Raw genomic sequence first — 25,367 nt, 5'->3', positions numbered from 1 at the left:
ATGGGATTTACAGTCACCAGACATCAACCCATAACTGCCATTAGATTATAATTCAAATGCAGCTAAACTGTAATTGGGGCACAGAAGTGTGTGTACTTCTGTCTCACATGAAAGCCAGTGAGAGCATAGAGAAAATAACAAAAATATCTGATGGGAAGTAACCAGAAATGTTCTAATGTAAAACAGTAAGAAGCTGCTTTTGAAAACAAGTTCTCTAAACGTTTCATCTGAAAATCACAGCGTGCCCTCCCCGGCTCTGACCTATCCGATCGCGTCTCTTCCACTCCCTTCCCCACTGACTCACTGTCGCGCGGTTGTCTCAATTAACCCGGACGCCACCCTCAGATTAAGATAAGTAGACTGCATCTGATAACGGCGGGTTTTATCTCCCACTAACGACCAAACACCTCCGTGTGCGCATGGATGTCTGCTGCGGCTACAAAGACCAAAAAAACAAAACAAAAAAAAAAAAACAAAGAGGAGAGATAGAGAGAGCAGGGAGGGGGAGCTGAAGAGGTGAGGCAGATAACAAGATAGGAGGAAGCTAGAGAGAGAAGTGATGAGGATTACCGCTGGAATGTACTTCAGACCCAGAATGCACTAGGCCTTCTTTTCCCACTGTTTTCTTCCCAGCCAGCACGAAGCACGAAGACACCGGGATCAGCACCGAGCTCTACCGCAGACGCTTGTTTTGTATTGTTCACATGTGTTCACACCACTCTTTGTCATTACACACGTAATCTCATAAATTAATAGTTTCATCAATGAAGCCTTCACGGCCTCAAAGTTCTGGTCTTAACTGAAGGAATTTAAATTACAGCTTTCAGTCCAAATGAGTGAACCCAGCTATTTATCTACTTCACCCACCGCTAGTTTACGAGACGTGGCGCCATATCAAACTAACCGGCTTGCGGTCCTTTAGGGGGCTGACTGTCAACACACACGCACACATAGGAGGGATTCCTCACCAGTTGTCTTTGTTTTGGCGGTAGTGCTGGAGGCAGCAGCGGCTCGTGGACCGAGTCGGTGCTGCTGAAGGAGTCGTTGAAGCCGTAGACCTCCTGGAAGCGCTTGTTGCGCTGCTCGTAGATGCTTTCACTCTGCGGCATCTGGTAGAAAACGGAGGGCTGCGGCTCCGAGTAGTCTTCCACAAACTGCATGTACTGAAGGACTGGAGGAGGGAGATGGAACCAAGTCAAGAAGGGACTTATTTTCACAAGTACATTTTGCCCTAAAAATACTTCAGTAATTCAGTTTTCCTTTTCCAGGGAATTCTTTTTTTACTTTGAACAGTAGAACTGGAGCAGCAAAGGCTCAGATCTCCTGACCTTTTATTCCGGGTACGGGTTAAGCCCCAGAAATCCCGGTTCCAATATTTCCCAAAATGAAACTCACTGCAATATTTCATTAGACCTGCGTCTGCGTGGTTTTAACACCCATGTGATTCAAAAGTCACAAAAAGCAGGTATTCTGTTCAAAAGTGCTGATTGGACAACCCTAAAGACATCACCATCACATCATCAGTTATTTTCCAAGAGGTGACAAAGCTATTTCTACTGGGTGAGTAGTAACATGACCAGTAAAAATAACTTGATGGGTAAAATTGATGGGTAAAGTCCGTTTAAAATGTACCTTTTTGCCTATAGTTTGAAATTATACACGCATGCAGTCGTATACTGTGAAAACTGTTTGAAGAAGCAGGAAGGGCTAACGGTATAGAATGACATAACACAGTAGCTGGACAGGAAGTGATGTAGCAGGTGGGTGAGGAAATGACCAAATGTTGCCCTACATGCCCCTGGAGCCAAACCCATTGTAGCACATCCTGGTATTCACTTCCTGCCTCTATTCACACAGGAATATTTCCTTGACATAAGCTATGCTGCAATGAGCTGATGATGAAGTGCGGCCAACGTCCCGCTGTCCTTTTCCTAAAATCAACTTATCCGCTCCTTTATTCCTCCCTTCACTGTCCCTCCTACTGCCTCTGTGCCCTCCATTCAGTCATCTCATTCAAAGGTCTTTCTTCTCTCTTCTCTTCATTGCTCCCTCATTACGTCCCCTTTTGTTCCCCTTCACTTACTGTGTCTGCTCTTCTTCTCTGGCAGCGGCGGTGGGCTGGCGGGGACGTCCGCGTTCTCACCGGCGATGTACTGGGCGACGAACACGCCCCCGTTCGTCTGGGGCATGGGCGAGATGGGCGTGAAAAGGGGGAATGGCGGCGTAGGGTGAAGCTCCTCCTCCGACAGGTTGTCGTACTGGGAGGGGTAGCGCTCGTACAGCACCCTGGACCCTCCGTCGGGGAAGGGCGACGTCTGGGTGCTGCGTCGCTTCTTCATAGGCAGGGCCGGGGGCGCGCTGATGCGGGAGGACTGTAAGGGGTTAGTCTGATTGGGTTGAGGGGTCCAGTATTCTGGAGGCTGGGAAGGAGGGGCGCTGAAGCGGGGCTGTGTGGGATGCTGTCCGGGAACAGGGGAGGAGGACTCGCTGTGGGACTCGGGCAGCGGGCTCAGGCAGCCTCCGACCGGTATTGGAGGCAGGTTATCCCCAACTGACAAGTCCTGGTGGAGGAAGTCGTAATCTGGGTCGTAGTTCTCTGTGTTGTCTGAAAAGGGCAGAAAAAAAAAGGTAACATTTGTTTAAATTTCATGACCATACACTCATACTCAAAACTTTACTGCAGTATATATTTTAACTTCAGCACCGACATGATATAGGAAAAATATATTAATTATAATTTGATCTCTTCTCTACTTTCCATCAACAAGTAGTATAGAAAAATATTTTGGTTGCTTTCCAATTAAACCAGCACAGAATGGGACTGTGTGTGGGTTAAACCATTATCCGTCACCAGGAGTAGATTACGTCAGGTGGAGCAACGATAATTCCTTCACAGTTTTATGTTAACTTTTAGCAATTTTTTGTCCCGTCGATGTGCTCTTTAAAAGCTGGTGTCTGAGAGAATAGAAATATCACACTGTGAAGTCTCTGTGATCACAAATGGACTGTGAAGATTTTTGTAGTTCAGCGAGCCCAGCGGAGTGTCGACTCTTCTTCAGAGAAATAATTAGCTGATGTCAAAACTAGGAAAGTCTCCCAGTTATGATTCTGTGAATATCATATCAATATTTTATACTTCTCAATTTGAGAGATACAGAATACACGGAAAACTTTAGTATTTGAAACGGGTAGCGTGGCAAAAAGAAGGCATAAACTGAGTAGGCAATCAATGTTGCAGACACATTTAATATCAACATTTCTCAAGGTATGCTGCTCATCTCACTGTTTGAAGCTACAAGTTGTAAACATTAACTACACTCCCAGTAAAAACCTCCATTTTTTTTTTTTTTTTTGCTTCTCAGCCTTCATTGAATTGAAATTGTTTAGTGCAAATAATGTTTTGCAATACTTAAATAAATTCAGACGGATCGGGACTGATTAGTGCATACGGCACTGAATTCAGATGTTTACAACCCGGTCCCTGAACTCGTCTTCGTCTTCTTACCGAGCGTCTCACAGCTGGTGTTACGGGAACACTGACCACTGTCCTGCTCCATGGAAGAAAGCTGCTCATCCGACTTGCTGAGTTTCCCCATGCTGCTGCACGGAGAGAGCCGAGGAGAGTCGCCCCCGTAGGACTGGCTCCCCCCGGAGAAACGCCTCTGAAGGAACTCCTGCTCGTAGTCCTGCAGTCGCAAACACAGACAGATCCTCAGTTCATCTCCTTTTTATTTTCTTAACGTGTATGTTATTATGCTGCACATTATGTTGATATGGTCTCAAACGAAAGTTGCAGGACACCATAATGAAGAGAATCCCTCACCTGTCTGTGGTCGCTGCACGGCAGGCTGGAGCCGCGGCTCATCGGGGCGACGACCGCCACCGGTGTCGGCGAGGGAGCCGACTGGCGCTTCTTCGGGGGGAGAGCTGGTGGAGGACTATTGACGGATAAACGGAAACAGCACAATTCAAAAACAGTAATGTTGGATGCTACAGTCCCAGAGGTCAACAAGGACAATCAGGCAAGCACGCAGAACACACATGTATGTACACAAAAATCCATGTACAGATACATGAACACGCACATTATCATCCCTCCTGTGGAGTAGTGGGATGAAAGTGGGGGTGTTTCATGTTAGCCTCTCTCAGCTATGACGTGAAGGCGTCCTGCTTGTCAAACCTAAATTCTCTCGGTGAGTTAATATCGGGTCAAAAAATAGGGGGGGACGACGAGCGAACAGAAGCGACCATGAACATGGAGGCCAGCGGGAAAAAAAACACTTCATAGGTCAGTCATACACTCTCATGCACTGGGCCGTCTTCTGATTGGATGATGAGGATCTTCGGGGGAAATACCCAAGGAATGACACAAACTTTAGGACGATGCAACCATGCAAATAAAAAAAAACAAAAAAAACACTTTCATCCAATCCAGAAGCTTTATGGGGGGAGAGGTGGAGGGGAAGGGTGGGATGTTATTATGCAGACGGCTGATCCTATGGGGCTGACATACTTCTCCTTCTGAGAGGGTCTCCTTTGGCCAGCGTCAGCACTCAACTGTGCTCTGTTTCCAGAATCCAAAGCGAAACCAAAGATGGGAAAAAAAAATAAAAAATTGAGAGAGACAGCAGAGAGAGGAAGGAAGGAAGGAAGGAAGGAAAAGGCAGAGCAACAAACAAACCTCAAAGAGTGAAAGCTGTGCGCGGGCTGAGAAATATCTATCTATCAGAAAACCGACAATTTCTATATCGGTGAAAATGTAAAAAAAAAAAATTGGTGAAAATGTCCCCTTCTATATCCATATCTTAAAAAGCTCCTTCTTTAATCTGCATTTTTCAGAAAATGTTTTAAAGATAAATGAACTCAAAGTGAAACAGCTGCAGTGTCACAAAATCATTTCTGTCACCATCAAGCCACCAAACAGGAGGAGGTCGTAAAACTACTTCTGAGTCACTTCTTTGCTGAAGCGGAGGCTTCAGCCTGAATTGCTGGCTGATGAACATAATAAATATTTCATTATTAACTTTGAAAAGATTCTGCAGTCTCTCTGTATAAAACTGCAGTTGCAGTGTTTCGTTCTCACCTGAGCTCTGCCATTTTGGCTTCAGGAAGTGGAGGTTTGGGAGGAGCTACGTCCTCATCGGGTACTTCAGGGGCAGATTCTGCAGGAGTCGCTGCCGGAGCCGTCTTATTGGAGACCTCCTGCTCCCGATCTATCGAGGGCACCTCCGACGGCACGCTGCTACGCACACACCAAACAAAAAAAAGCCGTTTGAGCGACTGGCGAAATTTGAGCGTCCGAATGTTTGTATTCCTGCGGGAACGCTCTGAACTCACCTGTCTACCGTGGTCGCAGGCGGTGCTGGTTTGTTCGGGGTGGTGGGTGACGGCTGCTCCTGTTTCTCTATGGTCAGCTTCACCAATTCCTGTTCGGACAACACAGCCAGTTTCTATAAATAGACCACAGGAAGACACTGCCAACACCGCAACATTTCCTCTATCAGCAAAGGGCCTACCTTTACTCCATCCAGCACTGCTTTGATGACGGTGGTGACAGATGCCACGTTTTCTTTGTCCTCCAAGTCGATGCCATCCAGCATCACCTGGTCTGCCCAGCGGATCAGGTTGGCCAGACTCTGATACACGCGGCTATGGCAGGAAGACAGCGCCGAACTGTTGAAAAGGTGTGAGATGGAGGTTGGGGTGAGGGGAAGAGCAGAGGCAAAAGCCATGGAATAAAAAGGAAAGAGGAATTCAGGAAGGAAAGAAAGAAATGTTTTGTATGGTATAGATTTTTTTTTTTTTTTTTTTATTTTTTAAAAAGGACATGATATCCAGGAGGTGTGGAAACCAGAAGTGCAGACAGGAGGGTGATTCAAGACAACAAAACAGAGGGGTGTGAAGGAAAAAAAAAAAAAAAATTTGGACAAGCACATGTTAGACAGGAAGTGAGAAAAATCACAAGAACACATGACACATTTCCACCTATCTATCTACCACCGATTAAATGACACATTTGAAAGTCATTTGTTAGGGAACTGCAGGAACGCCTGGCTACGAGCTGTAATAAGCTGGCTAGTGCTGACAGGAGAATAGATAACCACACAGGGAAGCGGGGTGTTGTTTCTCGCTGTAGCGAACGGAGCGTTCAGACCTAACACTAAGGTGTGGCAGAGGCCTGTACCAACATGCCGCGGCCGATTCACGGGGCTGGAATATCCTTCCACTGTCTCTGCACGGCTTAGCCCCAAAGTAACAACTGAAGCTATCGGGGTTAGCAGAAGGCTCTGAGGGATGGAGAGCTACGGGCTGTGGGTTACACTGGAGCTGGGTAGAAGCAGCGTGATTATAATAAAGCTGGCAGCTTTGTGTACCCGGTCAGTATGACTAGTTTGTAGGGTTTTTTTTAGAGTCTGATACACTAACCTTTTGGCAAATAAGCACTTTAATTAGCACACAGTGCAAAGTATAGGAGTTACTCCCACTGCCGATCTACATATCTGACCAATATTGATTTAAATCACAGCAAACAATCCAACAACTTTGTACACCGTGTTTGTTTAGCCAACGGACGGAGCATTTTGTTCTCTAAAAAAAAGTAACACGGGTTTTTTTTTTTACACAATAGTTACTTGATCTACTTTTGCATATTTGCCAAAAAAAACATCTGGGCTGAGGTTGTGAAACAAGTAGCTCGTAGCAATGAGGACAGAGTTGCTGCATGTAGCCGGAGGTTAAAGCAAAACAGTAAACCTCCACTTCGATCTAGTGGGATTTGACTACATGAGACGGCGGGCAAGTCCTCAGACGAGGCTGCTTCTCAGTGCTTCGGCAACAATCCATCAACTGCTTCTAAACACACTATTGCAAGATACAAAATCTGTCACCTCTGACCTCCCTACCTTCATCTGTACTGATGGATGGGGAAAGGCACAAAGACACAAATAGAGAAGTTCCAACATGTCCTGACAGCAAAACAACAGCTAAAGTTCCTTTCAAGGAAAAGGTTCATTAAAACCAGAGAGGAAGTAAAACAGACCGCCTCCTATCATATATCTGAAAGGTAAAATCAATTTCTGTTTTTCAGAGGCAACAATCCTGATAATGTAACACATTGTTTAAAGTGATTTGTAAGGCTTCAACCATGAAATCCAGGAAACCTCGAGGTGACGCATGGCAGTTTTATAAAAAAAAACAAAAAAAAACACGTGTCTCACCTGTGCTGTATTCGCGCCTCCACCTGAACCAGAGGCAGGATGGCTTCGAGCACCTTGCTGGCCGAGCCTGGAAGCATCTCCAGCACCTTCTTCTCCACCACCATTTTGTCCACGATTGTCTTGAAGTAGCGCAGAGCACTGACCACCTCCTTCTCATGCTCCTCCAGCCGACTAACCTTCTAGAAAAAGAAAAACAACCACACAAAACAGTACGTTAGCATTGGACTACTTATGACTTAAAAAGAATTGGGACAACATTTAGTATTTGGACAGTCAAACCAGTCTGGGCTCTCTACTATGGACCTACTATTCCACTTTAAAAGCACCATCTATCAAGTGATGTAGCTTGGAGCGATCTTGGTGCTTAAAGAGTTCTTTCAGCTTCCCTTGTCTTTCACAGCAGGGTTTCTGGGGGAATATACTCATTACACCAAAAGCCTTAAGAGGGAGCGCAGGAGCTCATTCAGGAAACGGCCCAGTTCCATTCATATCTTTATAGGTTGAGACACCTGCTGTAGCTCAGCCAGCCACCGCAGCGACTGGGAGGCTGTGGGAACCAGCGGGGAAACTCGTGCACACACACACAGACACAATGGAAATATGGCAGCACGAAACATCAGACAGGAAAACAATGGTCTCACAAATAGGCAAACAAATACACGGAATAGGTGGGAAAGAGGTGGGTTTCCCACAATACACACACACGCACACACACACACCTTGTTAGCGGGTTTCTCGGTACTCTTCGCTGCCGGCTCGGGCTGCAGCTGCTTGCCCTTCTTGGATGGAGTCCTCTTGATCTTGGGAGAATGGAACTTGTCCTTTAGTATCATGGTGAAAGTGGACAAGTGGGACCGTTGCGATTCTGTGGACAGAAGGGACACGGAGGAAGCCGAGTGGTCAGTCGAGGAGGACAGATTCTCAGAGGGGAATAGAAATGAGATGTAAACAGATGGCACAAACTCGCAATACTGGAATCTTAAAAGACCGGAAAACTGTTTGTTTTCACCATAAATCTGCTGGACAGGCTCTTCCAGCAGCCCTTTATTGGAACAGATGTGTGTGTGTGTGTGTGTGTGTGTGTGTGTGTGTGTGTGTGTGTGTGTGTGTGCGCGCGAGAGACAAGGACCGAGCAGATGAGTGCGGTTATAACAAAATACTCCAGTTAGTGCCGAGATGAAAATTGCTTTATGGTACATTATGGAGAGCGGCTTCATAATAGCTCAGTAATTTAGCAGAATTCAACTTGTTCACTGTGCAGAGAGCTGGTTGTGTCTCTGGAGAGAAGAGTTCCCCACTCTGTTAATCCCGGGATAATTGACTGCTCGCTCACGGTGTCCCCTCACCTCTTTGCCCCCCCCCCCAACATCTGCACAAACTGAATCAGGAGATAAATACTAATAACAGCAGTCGGAGCCGGCAGGAAGCGTGGGGTTTTATCAGCGACAAAATTACACCTCTATCTGCTGTAATCTCCCCTCAGATCTGGCATTCCACTGCCATCAGCGTTAAAGAAAAACACTGGATGCTGAATAGCGATCAACAGCGGGGAAAACGCCACAAAAAGCAGGCGCCCAGCCGGGCGGCGCTTTCATCTGCACCATCGATCAACGTACCGCACACATATCCACCCTACTGTTCTCTCCCTCCACCCCTAATCCTCATCATCCCTTACCCTGAGCAAAAGCCAAAGATCGCTGAGGCAGCCAAGGACGGCCGTGTGTCTCATTAAAAATGTTGATGAGAGCGCTTCCAGAGGTGTTTCCTCCCGATGCGAGAGCATGAGACGAGGCATGCATGACTCCTCAGGCTCTTGTTTTACACTTCATCTTATCTCAATGTTGTGCAACATATGAACCAACACTGACTGTTCTGTACGCATGAGTGTAAATTATCCATGTTGCATAGCAGATTCGGAAAACTACAGTTCCTGGAATCGAATCTCATGACCGTTCATCACCTTTAATCTGCGTTCGACCTACTTCTTCAAATCCAAATCGGTCAAATCAATCATCAATGCACGACAGGCAATGTTGTGCTCCGACAGATATGTTCCCTCTGTCGTCATAAAAATAGTCAAATAATGTCAATACAGAAGGAAAACTGCACTGAGTAGCAGCCTTCGTGGTGTTTTTGTGGCTTTTCTTTTCACAGTGTCAGAGGAGTGAAGAAATAAAACAGCATCTAGTCAGCCGGGCCGGATTGAAGAGCTCGAGTTTATCAGAGAGACAGACGAGTGACTCGGCACAGTGGAGACCCTGAGGAAAAGGACAACCGTCTCATCTCAACAGCTGTCTCGATCAATACTCTGTATTCAGGTGCACTGAAGAAGCACAGCATCCCCTGTGGCTACGCTGCAGTGTGAAAAAGCATCACCCGGGCTAACAGTGTGAAAGGATTTATTTATTTTTATTTTTGTACCCTGAGGCTATACACACCTGTGTTTGACAGTTTTGCCTCGAGCCAGGATGCTATGCTGGCAAGATTTAACTTTCATGTGTCGAGCGGTCCATATGCTTCTCAATGCATGACAGCCTCCGCATGAATTTGGCCTCAGATGATCTCAGATGTCTGTTTGACCTTGTTGCCCTCTTATTCTTGGCACCAGCGTGAGGACTGTGGCTGACATCACAGCACGCCGGCCCCCTCGCACTCAATCCCCGAGCTTGAACAAGGCCCAGAAGGACTAAGTGTGTGTGCGAGTTTACAGCTGCAACTCGGCGCGCCAGCGCCCCGGAGTTGGGAAGCGGTGACATGAGCGCGATGAAGTCACCGCCACGATCGATACAGCTGGTTCCCTCAGACACCAGCGGAGTCCCTGCGGCTCAGCTGTTTATCATGCATGCACAGAGCTGATTCCCTGCATCCTCTTCTGCTCCCTTATTCCCTTCACTAACATCTCTCTTCCTCATCAGTTCCGAGAACAGTAACCCCCCCCCCCCCCCTCCCCTACACCCCTCTTTCCAGAGAACTGGAAGTTTGGCTCAGCATGAAAATGACATCATCAACAGAAATAAATGAACAGCGTGAAAGAAAGAAAGAAAAAAAAGTCAACGAGAAACAGAGAGGGAGAGAGAATACAGTGAAGTGCTCTGTTATAGTCATGTAGGCCTCTCACTGTCCGCCCTCCTCTCCTCCTCCAGCCATCCCTCCTGCTCTCCCTTGCTTCCTGCCTGCTGCTGGCCAGAGTTATGAGGTGGTGATGTCATTGGTTGTAATGTCTCTCACACTTGAATCTGACTAGTCATGGACTGAGCGAGCGAGCGAAAGAAACCTCACACTGAAAATATTTTTCTTTTCGGCTGTCTCGGCCACAACACGCAGTTATACTGGTGTACGTCCTAAAACCCGCCCTTCAATATATCTGTGACGACATTTATCGTTTTTATACACCGTTTTAACTCATACTTTATGGCTCATATTTTGGATTTTTACTATCTAAAACTTCTTTTGGAGGAAAACAGAGAGGATGGAAAACAAGGATTGACAAATCATGACATTTTTGTCTTGTTTCCTAATACTAACTTCTGTGCCGTAAAATACAGCAGTAGAGTCTGGCAGACAAAAAAACAAACCAAGGGTGTTTCCACTTCCATGAAGGGTTCGGTTTTTCTTCCAAGTCCCATGGAGAACTGAATCCAAACAACCCCCCAGAGTCTCCCGCTACACTGCAAACTCACCATCCCTTGTAAAGCAGTGTGATGATGTTTCAGTTCTGATATTTCAATTCCTGTCAATAAAACAATGGCAAAGCATGATATGATAAATGGTTCATGTTTGTTAATCTTTCTAAATTTGGTGTTGATAGCAAAATTCCAAGTCTGCAGATACGTGGAAGAAAATGAAAACAAAATGCAGGAAATCACTGAAATCAGATTGTTGAGAGTAGACAGTGAAGGATTCAGCAAGTAAACATCTTCAGGAGGCATTTAAAAATCGCTCGGACACTTTGCTGCTCTGACAGGCCTCAGGGACGTTTAAAACAAACACTCCAGTCGGAATGACTTTCCAACAAAGCCTGGGAGAGTTCTCACACAACTCTTGAGGTACAGCAGAATCCCCAGGAGCTTTCCAGCTGCTGAATCGTCTGAAGACTTCGCTACACAATAAGAAAACAAAAACACACGCAAACTCTCAAGAGGGTGAAAATGTATGGGTGCTTCTGGCAAAGACACAAGTGTTAAGAGGATGCAATGCACTTAAAATTGATTTTGTGTATATTTCAGCTCTCATTTTGACAAGTCAACTGTGAGCCCGAGCACCATTGCATTTAATCAGGTTGCCCTGTTGCGATGCTTCTGTCCAGGTACATCTGGTATTCTCCCTGGAAATACAACCGGGGGGGGAAGGAGGGTTCCCAAACCACAGCACAGACTCACCGTACAGCAGTCTACCCACCGGCTCACAATCCAGCATGTCAGCATGTTTAACATCGCTGAAAAAAACAACAACTCTTAACTCGCGTAAACACGAACAGGGATTTTCCTTAACAGCTCACTTAAGTGGGGCGTCAAAGTTTTTCGTGCTACTGCCAAAATCCTACCTTAAAAATGCAAAATGCAACATAAATCACAAGACAATTATGATTATGTTCAAACTAAAGTAAAGCTATTACACTCTTGAGATGCTGTCAGACAAAATGACAAAACAAAGTCTTTGAAACGCTGCCTCCTAATAAACTCCATCTTATTAAACAGGATGTGTGCTTTTTCTATTTATAGGACTGTTTCTGTGAGCAGTACACAGTTGATTTCTCTGATGTAAATATAGCTAGTATAGTTAAATGGATGAAAGGCAGCATATATCCAGTTAATGTGAAAACACGCGAGTTATGAAACAAAGGTTTGATCCTTCCATTCGATGCGAGTTGCTTTAAATGATTTGCGCTGGAATGCACTTAAACGACTGAACGAACAAACAGGGTCTCAGTTGTTGGCAGTAAATACAGCTGATGGCTGGTGACATATGTGTTTGTCCAGGTCTGACTGAAGAGCTGACAGGCTGGCAGATTGATGTGGCTCTTGTTCAGTGCAGGTGTGATCTATACGGGACAGCTGGTCGGCCCCTCGCCGGGCCTCCACCCTCCGAACAAGATGGAAACAGGGTGGATGGATACGGAGGAGGAGGCTGTGCTTAAGGTTACACTCACAGCTGTCAACCTGCGGCTGAACTCCTGCCGTCAGGCCTTCTCAGTGAAAGTGTGTGCTGGCGTTGCGTTTACAGACTTGTTTAGCCTGCAACAAGAGTCACACGGGTCATTGTGCCAGCTGCTGAAGAGGGAAGAACTAGAGATGGGTAAAATTATGTCCATCTCTCGAAGCAGGACACCACAGTAAATATAGGAACAATGTGTTGATGGACGACTGCTCAGGAAACAAAATCTGCAAGTGTGTGCACACAAGATTCTGCATATTGGATTTATCATAATTGCATTGTAAACCATCATTTTCAATGTGCATTATGATATCTCAGTGAAGCATTCTCTGCTCTAAATTGCAATAAAAGTAAAGGTAAATGGGAGCATATGGTTTTGGTCTTGGAGGCTGTACTTATGCGCTTTGTCCTCACGAATATGTTTTCATTTTAAAACACTATTCTAGATCAAAACCAATCTCACGCGATGGTTTCAGCACCGTTGCAGAACTGATCGTTGCCACGTCGACGCTCCATGTGAGGCTAACGCCACTGGGTGATGATATTGTTGTAACTCACTCCAGCTTGCCTCCTGCGCTTGTAGCCAGCAGCAGCGTTATAACTGCAGAACAGCTGCCAGCATGGACAACAAGCTCATCAACACCTGGAATTTGTAATCCATGCTAAATAAACATGTGGCAGTCAAAGTTGATGTAGTTGGTTTTCTTCTGGAAAGTGGGTCACAAGATAGGGCCTTGACGAATCAGTGACGGACACGACGTGAGCGATAAGAAAGGAATGAGGGTTTCTGTGTTATTGTTTTATGTAAACATTACAAAAACTGGGTTTAAAAATAGAATAGTATTTGACTTAGATGCTGAGGTCGGCATGCTAATATGCTCACTAAGATCATGCTAACAGGCTTTTAACAAGTACAATGTTGATTCACCTACGCATTTCAGTGTTAGCATGTTCACATTTGGGCACAAACAATTGGACAATTCAAATAGTTTACCTACTTATAGTGCTCAAAGACAGGTAAAACAAATATCACCAGAGTTATTTCAATGCATCCTGAGAGGGCCATGAATGTTTATGCAACATTTTGCCCCATTTAGTAGATACCGAGATATTTCACTGAATAATGAAATCTTTGACCCGCTGGTGAGGGTCAGGGCTCAAAGTTAAGAGGATTGGTCCTCATGGATATCTATTCTGTACCAAATTTCATGGCACTGCATCCCATTGTCAGTGAACTAACATTGACATTTCTGGAGCCATGCTGCGGACTAAAACAATAAACTGACCCTCTTCCCACAGATACAGTAGATGTGGCTGCAGACCTAATACAAGTCTCTCCCTCGCTCTCACACTAATAGAAAAACATAAATATATTCATGAACAGAAACAAGAAAAGACATGCGGTGAAAACGACTGTATTAACATAAGTATGCCTGATACAGACTTACTTTCATTCTACTTCTCTTTTAAGCTATAGTTACTCTACTTTATAAAAAAAAAAAAAAAAAAAAAAGTACCTTTATTTTTGGCACACTTAAATGAGAGAAACCCTGCCGGGGGGATACATGTAAGCACCTCGTGCATTGTTTGAATGCGACTCCACATGCAGTGCGGCCTCACTTGCCAGTAAAGATGACAGCATTGCGAGTGAGTTACTGTCTGCTACACTGTGGATCAAAACAACAAGGAGGAGATGCGACAAGTATCACATCTCTACCGGCAAGACCTGCTGTGGAGCAAGAGCAGCGAACGCCAGCCTGAGGCGCACAAGATGATCAGCAGACAAGAAAAAACATGGAGAGGAAAGAGAAAAATTCAACAGAAAAATATTGAAGCGCTTAGGGAATTATTTATTCTCTCCATTGTAGTGGGTTTCTTCCTGTGGGTTGTGTTCAATAGGAATCCTCTTTAAGTCCTCGGTTATCAACATGCAGCGCTATAGGATACACCAGGCTGTGTGTGAGTGTGTGTGTGTGTTGCAGGCTGAGCTGCTGTCCAAGGGTGGCAGGCGAGGGAGGGGGGTAGGTCCGGTATGGTAACTTGGCCCTGGCTAACAGCTGATTTGAGAAGTAATGGGGGAAGAAGTCCAACGGTGGGTTTTATAGGGTTTTTTTCCCAGCTGTTTGAACTTGCCGTTCAACAACGAGCCACATGGAGACCGAGGACATGCAGTCCACTTACTGAGCGAGTGAATGAGATAAGGTAGACGCTAAGTGCTCAATCCACTTACGATCTATTGTATTTCATTTAACAAATGAGCAAATGAGACACGGGAGATGGTCTCCACATGGACAATACAATTATCAAAGCAAACTGACACATCTAAATACTGGATTTCTCCAGTCACTCAAATCCCACTGACGTCTGAAGTCCAAAATAAACATAATGGGTAAATAATATTACTTTGGCATGTCAACAATCACAAAAAGGATTATCACCAACTATAACCAATTTCTAACTGAAAGACAGACAAGACACTTTCAAAGTTAATTTATATTTAAATGAAAACTTCAAGTGACACACGTGCAGCTCATTTAAATAATTACTTCTCAAAATTGGAGATACAAAAGCCCCGATGGGTTTGTCAAGCACACGTTTTATATATCCATGCTTTTATCGCATCATTTGTTTCAAAGCATTTTATGATCTTTTCACTTCTTGTTTGAGCTGATCCGAGTCTTTGGTTTTGCTTCTGCAAAATGCCCCGCAGCCAACATTTCATACTATTAACAAGTTACACACACATGCCCTTCAGTACGTCAATGGCTGGTACACCAGCCCCACCAGCCACGGGTCACTGCCCAGGAGCAAATATCAATGTGGTGATGGAGGTGCTCCGTGTGCTGAGTTGCATGGAAACAGACGGCCCGGTCAACCATGGGTAACAAAGCGTGGCCACACAATACAGGCGATCTATCACACGGATCCATGTGACGAAACAGAAAACCAGATCCATAACTGCGTAGGGAGATTGTGTTTGGCAATCTGCGTTCAGCCTGTGTGACACATGACAGTAGGGCAGTAAAAAAAAACCCACAAAAAAACACCCTGCTTGTGTAGCATCTGCTTCTCAGCTCTAACCAAAGAAGACACAGCAGACTGATGATTGAGAATACATCTATAATCGGAAACCACTGCTCTGTGACAGAGACGTCATTAACCTTATGAATCATTAGATCACTCTTGGAGATAAAAAAAGAAAAAAACATTTTCCAAAGTACCGCCCCAACACTTTCTCGCCATTTTGTCACATTGGAGTTGTGGTTTTAGAAAAAGAGGGGAAGAATAATGTTTCAAAATGCAAATGTGATCCGATTTCCACTTTATTAAACAATCGCATAAAAGCACCGTCGTTCAATAATGTGTGAAGAATCTACAACTCTGTTTCCAAAATAGTTGCCGGGCAAAAAAATGGGACATTTCCCTTTCAAAACTCCAACAACTGGTCTCCTCAGTTCCCAAGCGTTTACCGAGCGTTGTTAAAAGAAGAGATGCAACAAAGTGGTAAACATGCCCCTGTCCCAACTTCTTTATAACATGTTGCTGTCATCAAATTTAAAACAAGCACATATTTTCATAAAACAATACAATTTATCAGTTTCAACATTTGAAACTTTGGTGTACAACGGGGGTGTACAAAGTGTACTGAAACTAGAAATATCAGCGGGGGATGAAAATACGTAGCATTAATACATAATAAGCAACAGGCAGCATGTAGAGGCAAATAAAAACTAAATCCAGCCTAATCACCTGGCAACACACCGTACATTCCTGCGTCTGTTTGTTTGTGTGTTGTGTTGTGTTGACACGACTTAGGAAAATTGACTGACTTTGAAACATTGCACAGCGATCTGACGACGATCTGTATCGTGTACTACATAAGTCGGTAGCTTAAGGTGATGTTTTGCAAGAGTATTTTTACACGCACACAAAGTCACAACGTTACGCCGCTGCAGCTCCACAACAGGAAAACAGGGTTTGAGGCAGAACAGTGAAGGGAAACACACATTAAGTGTTACAGTCATAACACAGTTTAAAATACACTGCTTCGCCTCGACTCAAGGCGGCTGAGGTTAGAACAGACTATGCACGGTTCCATAATTACACAGCTTGCAGATGAGATGTGGCAGATGATGTGCAGATATTCAGGGTAGTGGGTCAGGACGGAGCTCTGAAAAATGCTGCTATGCTACGAGTCATTGAGTTCACGAGCACAGTGCTTTTTGTTTAAAGGCAGTCACTTATAGTCTGCACGGGCCTCGTACCACACAAGGGTGGTTAGGCAATATCACCAGACGCAGGATGATAAGAAGGAATTCTGCTGAGGCGTTCGGTACTTTTCGCATTTTACGATTCTCATAAAAATATATTGCAGCGTATATTAACAGTAGATAGACTGGCGACCTGTCCAGGGTGTACCCTGCCTTCGCCCAATGTGAGCCGGGATAGGCTCCAGCCCCCCGTGACCCTGTTCAGGATAAAGCGGGTATAGATCATGGATGGATGGATGGATGTTAATAGTAGGCTTTTAAAATATATTAAGTATTACAGTAATTCAGATTACAACTCAAATTCCTTCAGTATTACAGCAGTTCCAGGTAATATGAGGCTATATTTACCTGCTTACATAACTTTCATATTACAGATAGGAGATCTTTAATTCCAGAATAATCCATTTCAATACGTAAATAGCTTTTGCATTAGAGCCCGACCAATACTGGATTTCTGGTGCTGATACTGACATTGGGGACTGAAAAAATGTGATCAATATATCTGCATAAATGTGGTTATTAAACACTTATGACAAAGGCATGTAATGGAGGTAGGATATTTTGCAGCTTAACGGTGAACTTTATCGTCCAAAATTAAATTAGTGCTTTTCAACAGTAAACTTCACTGACAATGTAATATTTCTAAATAGCTACTGATTAAAAAATAATTTTCATAAAGACTATTTCTAAATTACCTCAAGCATTTCTTTTCTGCATTGTGTTCTCTAAAAAATAGTTTATATAAGTGCGTATGAGACAACATGTACAGTGACGCTGACATATCCATTATAGGTCAATATCGACCAATACAATCGACCAGCTGTTAAATCGGTCAGGCTGTAATTCTTACTGTAACACGTGTTTTTTTTAATTTTTTTATCACACTGAGAAACACGTAGTTAACTAGTGATGCGTGGGGCTACGGAAATAAACAATAATTCCTGATCGGGACTTTTTTCAAGACTTTGACATTTATAAACAGGAAGTCGATATGACATCCTGTAGTCACATTCACAGCTTACAAATAAGTTTATCCTTTCAGTGGGCGACTTTACTTTCACCGTATGAATCAAAAGTGACTTATTCCAGGAACTCATCGCGTTAAGCAATTTTTCACTGGAATAAAACTCATCTCATTAAGAAGCAGGCTGCATTTTAAATCCATATGCTGTACGACTGACACGGCGCTCCCGTAGGCCAGTGGCCCTGAAAGTGGTGTCAGAGGAGGGTGGGGACCATTAGGCCTGTGTATTGTATGGTGGCATAAACATTTACAAGTCTCTAGCCTCAATGCGTCCTGTGTTTGACTATGAAGCCAACAAAACTCCATCTTCCAAAGCTCTCTCTGTCCACAGTTAACACCATCTATCCTCCCGTATGCCCCTCTGTGTCTTTGTACCAAGGCTGCTGCGGATAGTGGTTCATTCCTGCTGGTATAGTTATTAACCCACACGCTTCCTCTTTTCTTGTTAAGTGTGTGCTGACGGTGAAGACCACAGCGTTTCTCCACATTTTCACATCACTATGCAGATTTGAGGGGGGGAAAAAAAGTGTTTATTCAAAGTACCTGTGGTGGCTCAGCTGCCGTGTTAACCCCCACCTCCAGGCTAGTTTTATTACACATCAATTCACCCACTCCCCTGCTTTTGATGCCCCCCCCTCCTCTTTCACATGAGGATGTCTATGTAATTGCAAACAAGTTAACAGTGATGTGTTTATCATTCAATTATATATGCTACTGGATCACATCACTGTTCTGGCTGTAGGCTGTGACTGACAGCTAAGTTAGTATGAGTATTCAAATAATCCTCACTCTCTGGCAGCAGCAGTAGTAATAGTAAGAGTCATAGTAGTAGTTGGATGAGTCGAGGTTTAATAGTGGACGCTGTGCGAGCTAATGAGACTAGTTAACGGGAGCAGTCGGAGAAGCAGGTCACTGGGGTTGTATTGAAAGCTATGGAGCGAGCCCCGAGGTCAAGTTCACTCAATTGTCCAAAGTACAACAGACACACAAACACACAATGTACCAGCATTCACATCCACAGACAGAAACAAAGAGTCTCTCTAAGCTGTTCAACCGCAAGCTAAAGGTTGCAGCGGGGACGCCTCGGGGCCAGGTTTACAATGGCATCGACGACAAACAGAACATAGTCTCCGGCACGTGAGCTGGAAGCTTTTGATGCCACAATTGTAAAATGAAAAGAGAAACGAGAAAGCCACAGAGTGACACGGTGACAGAAGGGGTTGAGTAAACAACAAAGTGAAGGAGGGAAGGGCCAAAGGTGAGACCGTATCACAATAGTTACATGCAAAAAAATCCAGTCGCTGCCAGAAATACAAATTATATGAACTTGAGAGCCCCTCAGTGTATCTGTGCAGGGAGGAAAGAAAAAACAAAACAGATTTCACCTGATTTCATCAAATAATACTCACATCTCCTACATGTTAAAATAGTACTGTATACGAGTTATTTTTTTCCAGACAACAATGACGAACATCTGAAAATTCCAGCTTCTCAATAGTGATGATCTGATGCTTTTCTGTGTCTTACGCAACATCAAACTGCGTATCGTTGAGTCATGGACAAACCGTTGACCAACAGCATGCGAGCAGTTTAGGGAACGTCGGTAAATTATAATGTTTCGCGATAGCTTACACGCGAGACGTTTATTCAAGCTGGGTTATTCTCTTCCTTTCTATTACTGCATGTACACTAAAGATTTGTACTCAAACGTGTAATGTCGTTTTCTTTTTCTCTTTTATAAAATAGGGTATTAAAAAAAAAATTTTGGTCAAGAAACCGGTATCGAAATCAAGGTATCAGAATCCGAAGCAGGGACGGCTCATGATGTGAGACCTGAGGAAAGGATGAGACTACGGAGAATGGCACACATTTCCAGAGTTTCAGTGGAGGGCAGGCCAAGCTCACATGATGTCAAGTGTTGAATGCGGGAAATCACACAACACACACGTACACACCATCCTGGGTACCACTCCCGTTCCTTCCCCACTGACGCCAAGGCCACTGGTACGATTTCCTGTCCCTGGTCGCCCTCATGGAGAGCCGCTCCCACTTCGCAGTCAAGAGCGGGCTGGACTAGGTACCTCTGCAGCTCCGCTTTATAACAACTTACCTCACTTAAACAGGCCAGACACACTCACACTAGACAGAGAAGCTCACTGCGCCACAAAAGCACCCAATATAAACGCGCTCGAAGCAGTCTGATCCTTCAGGTGACCTTCTGGCTACGGCGGTTTACTGCATTTTTTAGCATTTCATTTAAAGCTCGCTTTCTGAACCGAATCTTGGAGCAGAGCGAGAGCTGGCTGACTGGCAGGCAGCAGGTTCACCTTGGGTGAAACCGATAGACTAAAGAATCACAAAAGTGCTATAAATACCCGGCTTGTCAGTATCTCTAACATCAACCAGCAGCAGAACAGAGACACTGCGACAGCTAAAAAAAAAAAAAACCTGTGATCTGCTGAGATGAATGCAGAGTTCTCGGAGAACGGCAGCTGTTTGGCAAAGAGAGCACGAAGCAAACAGGCACTATAAAGCACTTGAGATAGGAGACTGATCCTACACACAAACAGCCACAAGAGAACCAATCGCTTCACAGCCGAGTGGGAGACAGAGACCGATACAGAGAGACAGAGCAGCGCAGGCAACAGTAAATGGCCTCAAGCAGTGAGGAGTGGTACCACTCTCCCCGTATTAGAGTGCCGTACAAAGCTCATCTTGTCTGTTCTGTGGGCTGCTTGTCATCCTCTTGACACTGTGCACAAACGCTGCGTCGCACAAGACTGACAGACAGATGCTTCACAATAAATACATCAAACTCTTTGCATTCTGTCATTTAAAAAAAAAAAAAAATTTTTTACAGGCACGTCTGACCAGAGTCACTCACGAAGAAAAGACTCACCTCCACACAGCCGTTTAAAATCAGGCAGTGGCTGTTTAAACTGTGTCAGTTTAAATGTGATCAATAACATTTACTTAACCAATTATCATGCAGAAACAAAACAATGAATTGAATTGATTTCATATAAAATGTCCCCAAAAGTGTTTGATTATTAACATTTTGGTAGTTAAAACTGTGTTAAAAGATTTTTTTTTTTTAATCAAATACAGGTATACTTAAAATCTCTATATTTATAGTAGTCGTCCAAAACAGTGATCTATCACCGAGTATATTGTGGTGTCATATATTCATTTTTTTGAAAAGTATCACGTAAAACAGCTATGAGATTGTAATTTTCTTTTGTGATACGACATCTTACCACATGAAACTGTGTGTTAGGGCATCTTTCAGGATACGGACTCCAAAAAGAAAAAAAAAGAGTCTTTCAAATATACGCATGGTGACGATATTCCATTGTGCAGTAGCCAAAATGAGTGTTGTGTCTACATCGATGCGTATCATCTTCCAGAGATTTATTGATCACCTGATGTTTTGTCTTCTGGGTTTCCTCTGAATGCAGAAACAATGCAGCAGTCATACAGAACAAAAGAGATGGATGCTGATAATATAATTGCCGTACAAAGTCTATTTTAAAAGACTTCAACATGCATTTACATTTATACTCAAAGCAATCCCAAAAACAATATGTTGGGACCTTCAAAGCACATCTGGCACTATAAAGAGATCCAATCGTTGCCTTGCTTCTGTGCTTTAATAAAGAAAATGTCAGACTGTGCATGATGTAACTAAAAACGCATCACGACAGAAAAGTCTATTAAAAAGAAGCATTTGGGATGATGAGGTTTTTGCGATATGCTTTGCACGTCTTCTGCTCCGCTGCCGGCTCTAAGTGAAACAACATAAGATAAAGCTAAAGAGAGCTCCTCAAACAACTGAAGCACGCAGGAATCTGCTTGAGTTAACCGACTGAACAATGAAAGGTTTGTGCTTTGGCTCAAAACTATGTGAATCCTCAATGTGAAGGGGTCTGAGCATGTGCTTGTTCAATCTGATTTTAGTCACATTTGGTACTGTCAGTTCAGGATTAAAAAGAAAAGGATTTAATTCATTTATTTATTCTGGCATATAAACTACATAAACAGGAAAAGGCCAACATGTGTACTAAATGAAGCCTGCTCATACCAAAGTTCACTGATTACAGGAACCAAGTTAATTCACTCTGGCAAAGTAGTTTACAGCTTCCTTGGAACCTCATAAAGCCGCAGTGTTGTGTGTTTTATTGCTATTTTCAAAGCATATTCACTCATTCAGGTTGTATGAGGAGAAACATCCAAAGAGGAAGTGGGTCAGTGAAGGCTGACACAACCACACACAGAGTGCACTCTGCCCACGGGCCTACAGGCTCGGTCAGTCACCGACAAAGTAAACATGGTGTGTGTCTGCGTAGAAGTGTGTCTTCTACTGTTTGGGTATGCTGGAAATTTAAAAAAAAAAATAAAAAAAAAAAAGATATATCAAACCAAAGAATTCACAATATACCACACACAGAGACAACACACCCACATCTGCCACGACAACAAGGGCGACTTGCTTGCGAGCAATGTCAACTTCTCTGTCTGTCCATTCCTGATTTAGACTGGCGTCGGAAACTGGCAGCAACTGCGGGACATCCCCTTCATTGTGTGCCAGCTCCATGACCCAGCCATGCCACCCTGGGGTCTCAATGATTTGACACACACACACACACACACACACACACACACACACACACACACACACACACACAACTTGACATAAAACGATTTTTACTGGATCTCCACATTTTTCGCCGTTGAGATTGTTGGTTTCAGTCACACTGATAAAGCTCTCTATTTCTGTCTCTCTAACCGCCGCTCTCTTTACTTCTGCTGTTTACAAAATTGCATGAAGACAGGTTTTTATTTTCATCATTTTGAGCAGTAGCCAATAGTGTATCTTTAACATTTGCGATAAAGTCAGGGAGTGCCGTAAATAAAATGTAATCTGCCGTATTTCCCTTATTCAAATCTACCCGTATTAAAGTGTAGTGGGGAATGCCAAGATTGTCTTAAATGACTACATATATCCATATACAATAACTAGTAGTTCATGGAAATATCAGAAAAACAAAAATCTCATCTGAAACATGACTGCATTCAAAACTGAAAACACGTCACAGGACACATTCGGAGTTTCAGTAGCGGTTCTTCCCTTAGACTGAGGTCGCTTTATATAGTATCAAAACGACCACATGGCCAGGAAGGCGATTTAAAGCAGCAAATTGGGCTCATAGGCATTATGCATGAGGAAGTAGACAGCAAACACAGCTGCGTCTTAAATTAGTTGCAATTTAAAACAATATTAATCTGCAGATTGGCGTCAGCTGCTTCCTTGCAATTGGAAAGTGGAATCTCAGACATCAAGGTATGCGTGTCATTTATTTTCCAGATGATCCAGTACAGCCTCAGCAGGCAAACCAAACGTTTAAATAGACTAATTAGTGCAAAGTATCGACAGCGTCCTTGCACTATAACCAACTCGTCAGTGGCCGAACCGAGACCTCCTCCTTTCTGCAACCATTCGGTACATCTGTTTGAAACCCATTGCTCACTCGGTCCATCCCTGCTGAGGGTCACCACCGCTACACAGGTCAGGGCACACAGACAAGACACACACACACCCATAGAAACACGGACTCTCACTGCCTACTGGGCTGAAATGCGCAGATTTATTAGTCCGAGCACACCAAAGACTGTGTTTTCAAAACAAGGTATTATGGCACTCGGCACTGTGTAATTACACAATGATGAACTCAACTACCTTAATTATGGAGCCTCGATGTGCTACCAAGCTCCACAGGGTGGATCTGCTCATGCAGTTTAGCCTGAGCTCACGATGACCATTAATAAATCAAGCAGAGTTACCCCCCTCCCTCCTCCTCCAACACGTGGGTCAACAAACTAGCTAGCAAGGCGAAGCGAGGCAGGCGGCTTGGATTCAAGATGCGAAGATTAAAGTGTAACCACTGTGATTTCTTTTGTGTTGTGAAACAGGATTAAGGCCACATCATCTGTGGCACATCCTCACCTGATGCGCCAGGCTTAGAGCAGCTGTGGCTTCTGTGTGCTAAATTTTTAGAGGTGATGAGGCAAAGAAGAAGCAGCCAGTGATGGAAGGCTGCAGCCCTGCGGCGCTGCCTCCCTGGGCTGGATCCACCCAAAGCTTCAGTGGGAGCAAATGAGCACCTTCCATAAAGCCACACGACACAAAAAGCTCAGTGAGGAATGTCCCCCTGCATTTTGTTCTGCCAGCGAGCCTATTTTACATGAAAGCTCCGAAACTGGAAACAGCAGCTTTAAACAAAGAAGAACACGCCCCCCCTTCCCCGTCCCCCCTCAAAAAAACAAACAAAAAAAACCCAATTCAACTCGGCATTTACTTACGAAAAAAAACCCGTTGAATAAATGCATATGATGAAACTTCTGTAACCAGGTACTGCAAGTCAAACAGAACAATGCTTTTCAGAATATTTTGGGGGGGCTCAGAGACTGCATTCAGGTTCATTTACATTTTAATTTATTCCTGTTTTTTGGGTGTTTTTTTTAAAGTAAATGCAAAATATAAAAAAAATCTATATCCAGCTTCTTTATTGTCATCGTCATTCCATCAACAATCCTACTTCTTTCGTGTCCAGACCCTGTTTATTCAACAGCAGTAGAAGCACTGATCTTACTGAGTATATTGAAGTGTCTTTACCTGCGTCCTCATCTAGATCCCCCTGCAGAGAGGAGTCTGTGTCCTCTGAGGAGGCCTGGCTCCTCCAGCTTATATTGCCCATCCAAGAGGCCTGAGTCCAGACAGCGACTAGTCCGGGTGATGCGGATGATTACTCTTTTTGTATGCCGAGGCTCGTCGGTCAGGCTTGCATTTTTACAGCTATCACTCAACAGCACTGCTGAGAGTTAGTCATAAACTAACTGGTGCTCATGACCATCCTCACTTGACTCAGCCACATTAGAGCAAAGATCCACAAATAGCACAGAGAGAAGACAAGAGGAACTGAAAAGCAGTGTGCCCTTTCCAAATAAATTGTTTATTCAATAGGTATTCTTGTAAAAAAAAAAAGAAAAAGGACAAGAATCACATAATCCTGGACGGGACGTCTGAGTGAAGCAGGCTAAGCAGTCATCAGTGGTCCTGGAGAGGGTCCAACCCACAGTTATCTGGAGTGGGAATGTATTCAACAGTCATAAGAGTATGAGCCGGCCACCTGCGGGAATAAATGACCTGCTCTCTGGCATGTAGGCCAGCACACAGCAGCGAGCTCCAGTGAAGCATCATCTTAGAGCTCCTCTGAGAAAAAAGCCTCGAGAGCGCAGATGGAAGCAGAGAAATGACCCGCAAATGGAAGTCGTATTGAATTACAAACGAGATCTCTGCAAACAATCTTAACTGCCGTCTCTCGCTCCTTTGGAAGATGTTGTTGAAGATGCTGAAGGCGGATCAGCCTTGAAAATATTCATGTCAAAAAGACTCGATTGCTTTCACAGACATCTTCCACTTCTCATCGATTGCTTCGGTCCGGTCATTATCCACCGTGTAATCCATCCATTTCTCCACCTGATTCTCTTTCTGTGCAGAGACTCAGTTCCTCTCAGTGCTCCACCTATCTCCACCCTGTTCTTTTTTCTTCTTGAACTCTACTCCCTCCTTCTTTTTGCTTTCCCATGCACGGCACACATGCAAAAAAAAAAAAAAAAAAATCTAATTACAACACAGCTAAA

At 44.1% G+C, this 25,367-nt stretch overlaps 1 protein-coding gene across 11 annotated transcripts in view; it reads right to left on the bottom strand.

Annotated features, from left to right (window-relative positions):
* The window catches only part of rapgef1b (Rap guanine nucleotide exchange factor (GEF) 1b), a 37,270-nt gene extending 12,834 nt beyond the window's left edge, over positions 1-24,436 (bottom strand). For 6 of the 11 annotated variants that reach the window (XM_069169116.1, XM_069169151.1, XM_069169158.1 and 3 more), the window contains exons 1-11: positions 24,340-24,436; positions 7,937-8,082; positions 7,218-7,396; positions 5,517-5,673; positions 5,338-5,426; positions 5,084-5,242; positions 4,514-4,564; positions 3,824-3,938; positions 3,506-3,686; positions 2,084-2,605; positions 969-1,171 (exon numbers count right to left, since the gene is read on the bottom strand). In XM_069169116.1, coding sequence (XP_069025217.1) covers positions 969-1,171; positions 2,084-2,605; positions 3,506-3,686; positions 3,824-3,938; positions 4,514-4,564; positions 5,084-5,242; positions 5,338-5,426; positions 5,517-5,673; positions 7,218-7,396; positions 7,937-8,082; positions 24,340-24,421 — 1,884 coding nt within the window. In that variant the 5' untranslated portion in view covers positions 24,422-24,436. The remainder of the gene's footprint in view (positions 1-968; positions 1,172-2,083; positions 2,606-3,505; positions 3,687-3,823; positions 3,939-4,513; positions 4,565-5,083; positions 5,243-5,337; positions 5,427-5,516; positions 5,674-7,217; positions 7,397-7,936; positions 8,083-24,339) is intronic. The other 5 variants (XM_069169142.1, XM_069169194.1, XM_069169202.1 and 2 more) reach the window with 3 other exon arrangements.
* Between the last annotated feature and the right edge of the window lie 931 nt (positions 24,437-25,367).

This window comes from Embiotoca jacksoni, unplaced genomic scaffold (genome assembly GCF_022577435.1).
Source record: "Embiotoca jacksoni isolate LCO1_2020_lvr unplaced genomic scaffold, fEmbJac1.0.p SCAF_10, whole genome shotgun sequence".
NCBI classification, from domain to species: domain Eukaryota; kingdom Metazoa; phylum Chordata; class Actinopteri; family Embiotocidae; genus Embiotoca; species Embiotoca jacksoni.
This window is presented reverse-complemented; position numbering and strand designations above follow the sequence as displayed.